This window comes from Pongo abelii, chromosome 7 (assembly GCF_028885655.2).
Source record: "Pongo abelii isolate AG06213 chromosome 7, NHGRI_mPonAbe1-v2.0_pri, whole genome shotgun sequence".
In the NCBI taxonomy this organism is placed as follows: Eukaryota; Metazoa; Chordata; class Mammalia; order Primates; family Hominidae; genus Pongo; species Pongo abelii.
Genome location: NC_071992.2, coordinates 30,695,001 through 30,708,282, shown reverse-complemented (window position 1 = coordinate 30,708,282; position 13,282 = coordinate 30,695,001). Strand labels below are relative to the sequence as shown.

Genomic DNA, 13,282 nt, shown 5'->3' with positions numbered 1-13,282 from the left:
CAGTTTGGGAAGCATGAGTGGGATCTTTGGAGTCAGAGGGACCTCGCTGTGTGTCTTCAGCTCTTCCCAGAAAAGCTTCTGAAACTGGGTAGAGCTCAACCTTCTCATCCATACAAATAAGGCAAATGAGCTCGGGGCCTGGCACCTTTCGTCAGTGCTCTGAAAATGTTTGTTCCATTGTGGTAGCCGTTAGAAAGCATTCCTCACTTTTCTTTGGCCTTTGGCCTTTAAGAACAGTAACAAATGTAAAGTCTTTCAGCGAACTTTCTTTGCTGAAATCTTTTGAGCATCAGCTTTTAAAAATTTTACATATTCTTCTGTTTTCTGGTGTACCTTATCCTCCATAATTTAGAATTAAGGAAGAAGACAAAAAATATTTTGTCATTCAATGTGGCTGGCTAAATTGTCTGTTTTGTTTTAATCACATTTTTTTTCTGATTATAAAAATGTAGTAAAAGCTCATTGCTAACTTTTGGAAAATGGAGAAAGCTGAAAGAAGAAAATTGGACAATAATCTTCCCACTCAGAAATAACTGTTACACGCATTTCATTTTATTTTCTTCCATGCTTTTCTGAATATCTGATTTTTTCTTATTTTTGAAAGGAGAAATATAGGAAAGCTTTTCCTGGAACATTGGCTATATTTGGAGCAAGTTTAACATGATGCTTTGTGTTCATTTTGAGATAGTTTATCTTTAACAAATAGTTCTTAGATGGGGATAAAGACCAAGTAGCAATAGGGAACCAGATGGAGGGTGGGGATAGGAATATCTCTGTCTTAATTAGGAGGGAAAAATTTTCTGTAATCCTGATACCTATCAAAGAAGGAACTTATGTAAAGTGTAATTACCAAAATCATGGATCCTAGACTTCTTCAGGACAATTGCAGTTTTAAATAATTTGTATTGTTTTCGTCGTAAGTGCCTTGTATCTTTTCAGATCATGAGTTGTGAATTTTGGTTTGGTAAAATATAGTTATCATACATAAACTTGGAATGAAGAAGCAGCTTGCAAAATACAACTTCTTGGCTCTTGGCCTTACCATTTTTAGAACATGCAGTTTTCAAAAAATTACCAGTTCCTGTAACGTCCTCTGGAGAAAAGTGGAAAATTCATCCACTACAAAGATAGAACCAACAGAGCAACAAATACCTGGAAAGACTTAGCCTAAGTGACTGAGGCCATATGGGGCTGGGCATTGATGGAGCTTCACTCTCACTGGAGCTGTCCTTGTGCTTAAATCAGGAGACGCTCGGGCGCCATGGCTCACGGCTATAACCCCAGCACTTTGGGAGGCCAAGGAGGCGGGCAGATCACTTGAGGTTAGGAGTTTGTGACCACCCTGGCCAACATGGTGAAACCCCATCTCTACTAAAAATACAAAACAATCAGCCAGGCATGGTGGCAGACACCTGTAATCCCAGCTACTTGGGAGGCTGAGTCAGGAGAATCGCTTGAACCAGGGAGGCGGAGGTTGCAGTGAGCTGAGATCACACCACTGCACTCCAGCCTAGGCAACAGAGTGAGACTCCGTCTCAAGGGAAAAAAAAAGGAGAGAATGGGCTTGCTAGTGGATTCAGCACACTGTTCCCTTAGTTTTCTAGGCTCTGTTGCTCAAGGGAGGGCTTTAAAAGTTGGGGAAAGGGTCTTCTTCCATTTCTTTTCTTCAGAGCAGCAATAGAATTATTAAAGGTGACAGAGCGTGTCCCATATAAATAATTTTCAGTGTGGCAGATCTGTCACTGCCACAGCATTGAGGAGAACGTGAGAAATGTTTTGGGTCAGTGTGTTGTGTTCACTCTCCTTTGAAGACACCATTGTGGCTTGTGCCCCTTTGACTTCTGAGCTCTGCCGCCACAGGCAAGAGATTCCTACTTGTCTGGAAGTAGGTTCCCACACTCCTGCTTAGTGTCTGCACATCAGGGAAGTCACTTGTCCTTTTGAGTCATTTCTTCTGACAAGACTGAGCATAAACCTTTACTCATGCTTGTTAGTTAACCTTTCTAACCAGTTCCTCTTTGAGGAAGGTCACTTGTTTACAAGGGGAGAAAACCAAACCTAGAGCACAGTTTGAGTGTCCTGCTTAGAGTTTCATTGACATCCACAGCTTTAGACAGTACTTACATACAAAGGGGAAAATGATAATTCACCAGTGTCTTGTGAGAATGGAATGAATAACCATAGCCTTGAAACCTTCTATTTTGAATAACTGTGGCCCATGTAAAACCACGCTTGCCTTGGCACCCTGTGAAAAGACAGACGGGTGTGATCTGAGACTTTTGAGTATTTTTAACGGCTAGGGAAAGTAGTCCCCAAGCAGTAAAAGAGCAGAAACCACATAGAAAGTTAGCTGAACTTAACACGCTGGTCTTATGAGAGAAGATCATCAGTGTTATTTAATTCACTTTACTTTGTAGGGTTCTTCTGTAATTGATTACTGATCAAAGTGATTTAATTTTTTTCAGTATTGCCTGTCAGGGCACCCAACCTTACCATGCAATGTGCTCAAATTCAAATCAACCACCATTATGTTGGACTGCGGACTGGACATGACTTCTACCCTCAATTTCCTTCCTTTGCCACTTGTTCAAAGGTATGTGCTGGTGCAGCCAAAGACAAAATGAGCTTTAAGTTTGCTGAAAAATGGTACCATTAGTATGAAGGTTACTAGTACCTAGTACATTGTTGTAAGTTTGCTTTGTTCCCTTAAAAATGTTCTTTATCAAAATAATTTCCTTTGGCTGAGCTGATGGAAAGTGTTCTATTGATTTATTGATTGGCTTCTTTATTATAACTTCTTCTGAGCTTCTGTAAAATGTTCCTGCAACTGCTCAGTACAACTGAGGTCATGTATATTTCGTCTTTCTTGCTAATTCACATAAGAGCTGGTAAATGGTCAACTGATGAGCCCAAGAATTGAATTTTAGAATTGTTTAGCAGCCTTTGCAGAGACTTAACAGCATAGAGTCTGACATTTCTTTTCGACAGGCGTCTGTGCATTATTTTCATACTAAGTCAACTTTAGATTTAGAACCACATATGTAGCCCAAGTTCATATCTTAAATGAGACAGATTGCCTCAGGCCTACAATAGCACTGTTTATGCTTAACTAAGACTTTGCCTTAGGAAATTGGTTTCCCAGCATACTACTATTTAGAAACAGTTTATAAAAGAAGTGGCTACCTTGTTGAAGCAAATATACTTACAGTAGCAAAAAGTGACACCACATACAAGATAGGATATGGAAAAGCTGTCTAAAGCAGATTTAAGAGCTCAAAAGCATAGTAAGCTGGGTAAGCTTTCTAGTTTATCTCAGTCATTCCTGAAGACATCACTGAGTACAATGATTATTCACAGTGATAACCCGATGAACCATCTAGAAAAATTATCATCAACTATTGATTTTTCTGAGATAAGGGGTACAGTAAGGTGGTGTGAGGATAAGGTCAGAGGTAATTCCAGATTACATTTTATGCAAAGCAGATGGAATTCAGTTATAATTACACTCAGCATTTAGAAATACATGTGCCACCCACAGATACTGCCCAAAAACTGGATTGGGAGGAGCTTGTTTACATGACAATTGGTTATTTCCTAATAAAATAGCCTGATATTATTGTCTTTTTTCCCCCAGAGAGCAAAATGTTTGTTTGTTTGATGTTTATTAAAAATCTGCCCTGTTCTGGACCAGAGGATTTAGAGATGAACAGAATAACCTAATTTCCCTCATGGAACTTAGTCTATCAGGGAGAAAGACATCACACAGATGAAGATTTAATTATACTTGTGATTAGAAAACAAATATATATATTTAGGATAATTACTTTAAAAATAAAATCTAAGATACCATGAGAGATTCCAAAAGGGAGCCCAACCTGCTCTGTGGGGTCATGAATTTCCTGGATGATGAGAACTGGATGAGGGCAGACAATCCCAGCTGCATGTTTTCCCCTTCCTGTTCACTCTCACCCTTACCCAGTTCTACTGTTCTCATGGTCCTGGCTCAGCAGTGGAATTCTCTTTCCCTCTCTTCCCCTTCCCATTCTTTCACTCTCAGAGGGAAGTTCTACTAGGAGAATGGTTAGCTATCCATACGGTTTCTTACAAAAGATGTCTCCTTTTGCTCAGACCAGGACACAGTTGCCTAAAATGGTATTCCTGACCCTCTCTATCCCCTCAGCTGCTTTATTTGTCTTTGTAGCACTTATTGCATTCAAAGTACATATTTATTTATATGTCTTTCTTCTCCACTACATGTAAATTTCATAAAGGCAGGGAATTTGGTTCTCCATTGTATCCCCACTGCCTAGAACTATTCTTGGCATGTGGTAGCTACTTAGTAAGTATTTGTTGTATGAATGAATTGCTTTATCTTCTCTGGATTCCATACTAATCACTTTTTCAGAGTCCTTTTACTATTATAATTAACTAATTATTATATCTTTGCTTTGTCTTGGACTTTTCCATCTTGTCATTTAATTATAATCGTTCACTTTTAACTTAAAATTTAAAAAACAATCAACTCCTTTTTCCCCCTCAGCATTTCTAAACCCTATCCAGTCTTCACTCTGCCCACACCACTCCACTAGAACTTCTCAGGTCCCACATGACCTCCATGTTATTAGATGTGATGGGCATTTGTCAGTCCTCATCTTACTTGACCATTCAGCAGCACTAACCTCCGTGATAATGCATTCCTGGTTTTCCTCTTACCTCTGTAACCCTTCTTTCTGTGTATACTTTGGAGATGTGTTTTCCTGTAATTGGCCATCATGTATTGACATCTTCAGGGTTCATTGCTTGGCCATCATATTCTCCACCAAGGGCACTTAATAAATGCTCAGCACTATTCATAATAGCAAAGACATGGAAGCAACTTAAGTGCCCCTCAGCAGTGGACTGGATAAAGAAAATGTAGTACATATACACCGTGGAATACTACACAGCCATAAAAAAAGAACTAAATCATGCCCTTTGCAGTGACATGGATGCAACTGGAGGCCATTATTCTTGGTGAATTGACACAAGAATAGAAAACCAAATACTGCATGTTCTCATTTGTAAGTGGAATCTAAACATTGGGTTCACATGGACATAAAGATGGCAACAATAGACACTGGGGACTACTAGAAGGGCTAGATAGGGAGGGGCCAAGGATTGAAAAACTAACTCTTGGCTACCATGCTCACTACCTGGGTGACAGGATCAGTTGTACCCCAAACCTCAGCATAATGAAATATAACCAGGTAACAAACCTGCACATGTACCCTATGAATCTAAATACAAGTTGAAATTATAAAAAGTAAATTGCTCAGAGCTGCAATAACCATCCAAACAGCAACTTACAAATGTGTATCTTTAGTTAGTAACTCTTTTCCAAGTTCCAGATTGATGTGTCCAAAATGCCTACCAAAAATTTTAAAATTAGCTAGGCATGGTGGTGTGTGCCTGTAGTCCTAGCTGACTTGGGAGTTTGAGGCAGGAGGATCACTTGAGCCCAGAAAGTTGAGGCTGCAGTGAGCCATGATCGTGCCACTGCACTCCAGCTTGGGTGACAGAAAGAGAGAGAGAGAGATTATGTCTCAAAAAAACAAAAAAAAAATTCAACATGCCCTCAAACTTTTTTTCATGATCAGAGTGGGTCCAGAAGAGGAAAATGTATCCTTCCAGATAGGGTTTTCTTCAAGTTCCTATCTTAGTAAATGGTATCCTTTTATAAAAACCAGAAAACTGGGAGTTAACTTTGATTCAGCCCTCTTCCTCACTGCTCCATATTCAGTCTTTGATTAAGCCTTGACACTTTTACCTTCTAAATAGTTCTAAAATCCAGTCACTTCTCTTCAGTGCTGCTGTAGTCACTCCCGTCTTTTATAGGTATCATTACTAAAGTCTCCTCACCAGATTCTTCAATTCTCATCTTGACCCTGTCTCAATCAAGAGTCATCTTTTTTGTGTGACTTTTTATTTGAAATCCTACAGATTTACAGAAAAGCTGCAAAAATAGTACAAGCAATTCCTAATTGCCTTTACCAATTTGTTGGCATTTTAACAAATTTGCTTTATCATTTCCTCTTGATATGTATACACATAATTTTTTTCTGACCCATTTGAGAGTAAGACGCAGACATGATGCTCCTCACCCATAAATGCTTGAGTGTATTTCCAAAGAGCAAGGACATTCTCTAACATAACCATGGTACAAAAATCAAAATCAGAGAATTTACGTTGATAGTATACCAGTGTCTAATCTGTATACCTTATACATATGTCTGCACTTTTACCAATTCATAATTCACTATGAAACCCGTTATAGCAAAAGAGAAAAATGGTAATTTCTGGTCCAGGATCTCATCCAGATCCCATCCACATTGCATTTAGCTGTCATTTCTTCAGACTCCTTTAATCTGGAAGACTTTCCCAGTCCATCTTTTATGACCTTGAGGTTTTTAAGAGTATGGCCAATTATTTCATATAACGACTTTCAATTTGGGTTTGTCTGATGTTCCCTCATGATTAGGTTGGGGTTATTGTTTTTGGTAGGAATACCATGCCGATGATAGTATCTATTATCATAAGGCACATGGTTCCATTTTCCCCACAGTCATCTTTTAGAAGCACAAATCTAATCTTATCTTACTTGTTTAAAACCTTTCAGTGGTTTTTCATTGCTGTTAGGATAAACACCACACTCATCTCAGTGTATCAGGCTTCACGCCTGCCCCTCCAGTACCTTCTTTATACTCCGCCTCTTCTTCTTTGTTTCCTTGTACTAAATAGTTTCAAAGAAATCTTCTGACTCCTTCTTCAGAGCAGTCACATCTATTGTTTCTCCAGCTTGGAAGACTCTGTGAGATCATCTATGACTACAGTTTTGATGTAGGAAGAACATAATGATGGCGTTCTAGCTGGATGGGGACTGGGAGGGAGTGTCTTGGTATCTGCTTAAAGTTCCATGTGAATAACCCTCATGGAAGATGTTCATGGTGAGAAGGACTGAAGGAACCTGCTGGGCTGTTCACCATGGAATACTACACAGCCAGAAAAAGGAACAAAATCATGCCCTTTGTAGTGACATGGATGCAGCTGGAGGCCATTATTCTTGGTGAATCAACACAAGAACAGAAAACCAAATTCTGTATGTTCTTACCTGTAAGTGGGAGCTAAACTTTCTCTATGCCTTCAGGCCCTGCCCTCAGTTTCCGCTTGACTCTGCTCCTGTCCAGATCTCAACTCAGTCCTTATGTCCCCAGGGAAATCTTTTGATGCTGCCTCCACTTGTCCGCATCAGTTTGCATGCTGACTGGATTCATGTGCCTTGCCTGCTTCCTCAGGAGGAGGGAGTGTTTTGCTCACAGTCCTATCGCTGGCACCTAGTCCTATCACCAGCATCTACACGCAAATAAAGATTCCTAAAGTGACATGCAAATAAAGATTCAGTGAGTGAAAAGATGAACACCTCACTTGCCTGCAACACTGCACCTTGTGATGAGGCTCTTCCCTGTTTCCTTCTTCTTGAAAGACCTCCTCTACCTTCACTTCCTAACTCCTATTTTCTGCTCTACCTCACTGCAAACTGTCAAAAGTGCCCTTCCTGTGTGAACCCATGGCACCTCCTGCGTACCCCTGTCAGAGCTCTTATTTTATTCTGGTGTAATGACTCTCTGCCTATACTAGATTGCAAACTCTTGAAAGGAAAGGATTGTTTATTTGCTATCATTCCAACAGTTTGCACTGAGTATTAAGCTTGTTAATATTTTTTGAATAAATGAATGAATGGACTCAAGCCTCTTTCACTATTATTTTCTGATTATAAAAGTAACACATTTCATACCTGGACGTGGTGGTATGTAACTGTAGTCCCAGCTGCTCGGAAGGCTGAGACTCGAGCCCAGGAGTTCGAGTCTGTGGTGGGCTGTGATCACACAAGTGCTTTCCAGCTTGGGTGACAGAGTAAGACTCTGTCTCTAATAAAAATAAAAAAGAAATTGTGGGCCAGGCGCGGTGGCTCACGCCTGTAATCCCAGCACTTTGGGAGGCTGACGCGCGGGCAGATCACGAGGTCAGGAGATCGAGACCATCCTGGTTAACGCAGTGAAACACCGTCTCTAACTAAAAATACAAAAAATTAGCCGAGCGTGGTGGCAGGCGCCTGTAGTCCCAGCTACTCGGGAGGCTGAGGCAGAAGAATGGTGCAAACCCAGGAGGTGAGACTCTGCCTCAAAACAAAACAAAAAAAAAGAAATTACGTATAATGTTCAGTCTTCTTTTCAGCATTTTCCTAGGCAATAGATTACTTGTCTTAGGTTATTTTGCTTTTAATGATTACAAAGTTCGACTGTGTAAACTTCGTAAACAAGGAGATAGAAATCTTTCCACAGAAATCTTAGAATAATTTACCTATTTTTCAAAAATAAACAATTGCTTTAAAAATAAATCTTTCATACATTTTTTTGACTAAAAATTTTAATGGTATCCTTTTTTCCTAAGAAATGTTAGTAAAATAGTGGGTGCAAAGATGCGCTCTTCTATAATCATTTTTTTGGTACCTTTACCTCCCATATTTTATTAGATTTTTTCTTTCTTTCTTTCTTCTCTTTCTTCTCTTTCTTTTTTTTTTTGAGATGGAGTTTTGCTCTTTTTGCCCAGGCTGGAGTACAGTGGCACCATCTTGGTTCACTGCAACCCCTGCCTCCCAGGTTCAAGTGATTCTCTTGCCTCGGCCTCTCAAGTAGCTGGGATTATAGGCACACACCACCATACCTGGATAATTTTGTATTTTTAGTAGAGACAGGGTTTCACCATGTTGGCCAGGCTGGTCTCGAACCCCTGCCCACAGGTGATCCACCCGCCTCGGCCTCCCAAAGTGCTGGGATTATAGGCGTGAGCCACCGTGCCCAGCCATTTTATTAGATTTCTGTGGAAAGATCTCTATCTCCTCGTTTACAAAGTTTACATAGTCGAACTTTGTAATCATTAAAAGCAAAAAAATAAGTCCCTTCCCCTTTGGTAACTTAAAATTTACTCTTTATGGTTTATTCATTAACTCATTGGAACACAGTAAGCAAATATTTTCATCTCTATAGTCAGCATCTCTTTGCCATGTGGTGATGTATTTGCATCCCTTTGTCATTGGCACTATTATCACAATGTGGTCATGATTTCCTTTGAGCATTCAGTCTCATCTACCAGCAGTGGCTCTAACCCAAAGTAACCACCCAGGTATAATAGGTGGCCTTGATGTTATTAAAGAATGTTTTCCAGGAGTTTAAACCACAACACCTGAAAATTTTGCTTTTTAAAAAATTAGTTATATTCTGATAAGCAACTTGCTATTTCTAAACATTTGTTGAGGACAACTAACTGCATCTGTCATCTGATTTGTGTGGGTCTGATGGGGAACAGACAGAGTGTGTGTCCTTTGATCCAGTTCTCTTTGTAAAGGGAAGTAGATATTTACAGCCTTGTTTTAGGGAGTTAACATGCATGAAATGAGAACAGTGTCCACATTGTCTTGTCATTACATTTTATTGGAAAGCTTGCTTTCTTAATCTGATCTGATAGCAAATATATTTTTCAAGAAGTAAGAAGTCTTCAAAATATATGTGACTATGAAATGAGATGGGAATTAAAACAACTAATGGTAATAGCATATTTTTCTGAAAAGTTAGAGCAGAAAACTCCCAGAGTTTATTTTAAAAACTTTTTTAAAAACTCCGAGTTTAAAAAAAAAAAAAAAGTTTATCAGGTGTGATTTATACCAGTCAAATTTGATTCTCTCAGTAGTGATTTTCTTTTTTTATTTTTTTGAGACAGGGTCTTGTTTCAAAATAAGATCTTGCTTTGTGGCAGTGGCACGATCACAGCTCCGTGCAGCCTTGACCTCCTGGGCTCAAGCGATCCTCCCTCCTGGGCCTCCCAAGTAGCTGAGACTGCAAGCGTGTACCACCACAGCCTGCTAATTTTTTAATTTATTATAGAGACAGGGTCTTACTATGATGCCCAGGCTGGGCTGAAACTCCTGGGTTCAAATGATCCTCCCACCTTGGCCTCCCAAAGTGCTGGGATTACAGGTGTGAGCCACCGCACCTGGCCTCCAGTAGTGATTTTCATTCTCTAGTATGAAATGGTATTCTCACTTTTGGATAAATAAAGGCAAAATGTAAACAGTTAATCTAGATAAAGGGTATGTGGGAATCCATTGTATTCACATCCTTGCAACTTTTCTGTAAGTTTGGAATTAATGTCAAAATTATTTGCACCAACCTAATAATTAAAACTTACCCCCACCCCCGGCTGGGTGCGGTGGCTCACGCCTGTAATCCCAGCACTTTGGGAGGCTGAGGCGGTTGGATCATGAGGTCAGGAGATCGAGACCATCCTGGCTAACATGGTGAAACCCCGTCTCTACTAAAAATACAAAAAATTAGCCAGGTGTGGTGGCGGGCACCTGTAGTCCCAGCTACTCGGGAGGCTGAGGCAGGAGAATGGCGTGGACCCGGGAGGCGGAGGTTGCAGTGAGCCGAGATTGCACCACTGCACTCCAGCCTGGGTGACAGAGTGAGACTCCCATCTCAAAAAACAACAACAGCAAAACAAAAACAAAAAAAAACTTACCCCCACCCCCAATTCTCACTTTTTTCTGAAAATAGATGCATTTATATTTTATTCAGGTTTTTAACCATTTCTAAAAGATTGACAGATATTCACATATTTATGCTTTTGTGTTGACTTTCATACCTATCATCTAATTACAGACTTAGCATCTGATCAAATTATTTTGGGAAGAGGAAGAGGGACCTTAGAGATACTTGGTTTCTGATTCTTTTAGTCCCGCACCTTTACTTTGCCCTTAACTTTTGCATCACGGAAGTTAATTTTGTAGTGAGTGCTGAAATCCTTTTGCCATCCAACTTGGAATCCTGTTGGCTTTTTCTTCACACATTGCCTTCGTCATTAAGCTTTTACTTTTACCAGCATACTGTTTTCTCTCCTGAGTTATTGGCACTTTCAGCTTCCATTATATTTCTTCTGGTCAACTAGTAGAACACAGTTAAATCTCGAGATTACTAGTCGTAAATGATTTTTTAATTCAAATTTTTAAAATGTAACATATACATGAAATTTACCTCATCTGCTAGAAGCTGTTCACTTTAGACATGGTGTCATTTTGTAACACTTGGGAAAACTAGCTTCATTCTCCAGAATTGGAAACTCAAGTCACAGGTGACAGGTGACTAATCCACTTGTAAAGCTGTGAACCCAAAGCGTGGATTGGACTGGAATTCGGGTATTCGTGTTTGTTGTGAATGCTGATGGGTAGATAGTAGGGCAGTGTTCTCATCAGAGCTCCTATCCTCTCTGCATCTGTTTTTTCATCTGCAATAAGATGATGCCTATTCTACCCTGTCCTAAGGACTGTTATCAAACACATGGGAAAGAAGACGGAGTGATTGGACAATTATAAAAGGCTCTCATGTCTCATCTTTCTTTTTTCTTTATTATTTTGCATAGGATTCTTTTAGTTTTTCCAATTTTCTGCTAGACTATTTGACCTTTTAATATCCTATTGCCACATAATTTTTAAGCTTGATACAACATGGTTATTTCTCTGATTTTTTATTGGAATTTAGGGTAAGAACTACTGCCAGTAATTTTAAACTGTTCTTAACTTTATGGACACAGTACAGTTACCAAGAAATCATTGATTATTATCTATTTAGGTTAATTTAATCTTAATCTTTTGTTTTGCAGTCCCAGGTTGTCCAGTCTTCCTGGCTGGTCCCTGAAGGATGGAAATGCTTTCTTGGACAAGGTAATATCTAAGACTACAAACTAAAGCCTATCTACACCCAGTGGAAAGCTATCTTTTCATACCAGAGCCACTGTATAGTAGTGTGACTGATGGCTTTTTTTTTTTCCTCTCTGAAAAACCCCAAGATCTATGCTAGGGTCTTCAGAACTTGGTAACTACTGTTTTTAAGCATGTTTTTAGAGAATGTCACTGTTCTGATTCAGATCCATTTTGCTCATGTGTAGAAATCTAAGTACTTCTGCTGCAAATACCTTTTATCACCACAGAAAGACAACTATTATTTCTAGAATTGCAATGAGTGTTTCAAAGACAAGGCTTTTTAAAGAATTCAATCCAGTTCATTTTGTGATTGCAAAGAGTAAAACCTTTTTTTAAATAACTTTAAAATCCTCAAGTAGGTGAGTTTTAAACTGCTTCTATCAAGGGTCAGATCAGGTAGGGCTTTGTAAAAAGCTTGGGTCTTTTTTGGGTAATGAGAGGCCACAGAAGGTTACAGAAGGACAGTGGCATTGTCAGATCGGATCACTCTGGCCACTGTGTGGGGAACGGTCTGAGGAGCAGAGTGTTTGACTTCCCCGGCAGTGCCTTCTTGTGCAGGGGACAGTGCTCTTAGGTAAATTTGAGTAGTGGGTCTCCCACACTATGATCTGTGATCCCGTTTCAACCTGTCCTGATAGCCTAGAATGGACAATCTTTATAGATGATTAAAAAAAAAAAAAAAAGCAGTTCTAGGACTCTGGGATTTGGAGTCCTATTATGACTTTAATGACTAACTACACCTAAAATAAATGGCTTAAATTACTTCTTTCTCTTTGAGGCTATTAAATTTTTGACATTAGGTTATCTTCTCAGTAATTCCTTCCTCGGATCAATAGTTAGACAGTTAATAAATGAAAGACTAAAGCTACCAAAAATGTTACAACTATAAGCTTAGTCAAACTTTGTACTAAAATCAGAGGTATAGGAAGGTTAAAGACTGTAAAGCCCCCTCAGGCCACTTCTTAGTCCCCTAAATCATTCTTCCTTCCCTAAGTTTCACATTTGAAAAACTAAAGAGTTTAAAGATGCTTAACATGATTCATCTAAATAAGGCATTTTCTCCTGTAATAGATACTGTTAAATAAAGAGGTGCCCTTTTTACAGAATTAATTCCTGTAACTGCACCCTAGCCTCAAGTACAAGCCAAATGCATAATTTGACACCAGATTTTCTTCAGAGCTGACTGTAAAATTATGTGACATTCAGAAACCTGTGCACCTGATTTCAGCCTGAGTCTCCTGCTGGCTATAAATCATTGTTCCCTGCAAAAGGCTCCGAAGCATCCCATTACCAGCGCATTGTGAGCGAAATGACTTGCATGTGTATGTGGGAATATTTCATTAGAAGGGAGTGGTGAATAAAATACAGTGACATTGTAAGTGTTTGGAATGGCAAATATGCTTCTGCAGGCCAGGAAGGATGAGAGCCTGT

The 13,282-nt window shown here is 39.4% G+C and overlaps 1 protein-coding gene across 1 annotated transcript in view; it reads left to right on the top strand.

The window, feature by feature from the left end:
• The window catches only part of INTS9 (integrator complex subunit 9), a 118,547-nt gene that overhangs the window by 26,062 nt on the left and 79,203 nt on the right, over nucleotides 1–13,282 (top strand). Inside the window, exons 2-3 of the mRNA XM_002818956.6 lie at nucleotides 2,466–2,593; nucleotides 11,752–11,812. Coding sequence (XP_002819002.3) covers nucleotides 2,466–2,593; nucleotides 11,752–11,812 — 189 coding nt within the window. The remainder of the gene's footprint in view (nucleotides 1–2,465; nucleotides 2,594–11,751; nucleotides 11,813–13,282) is intronic.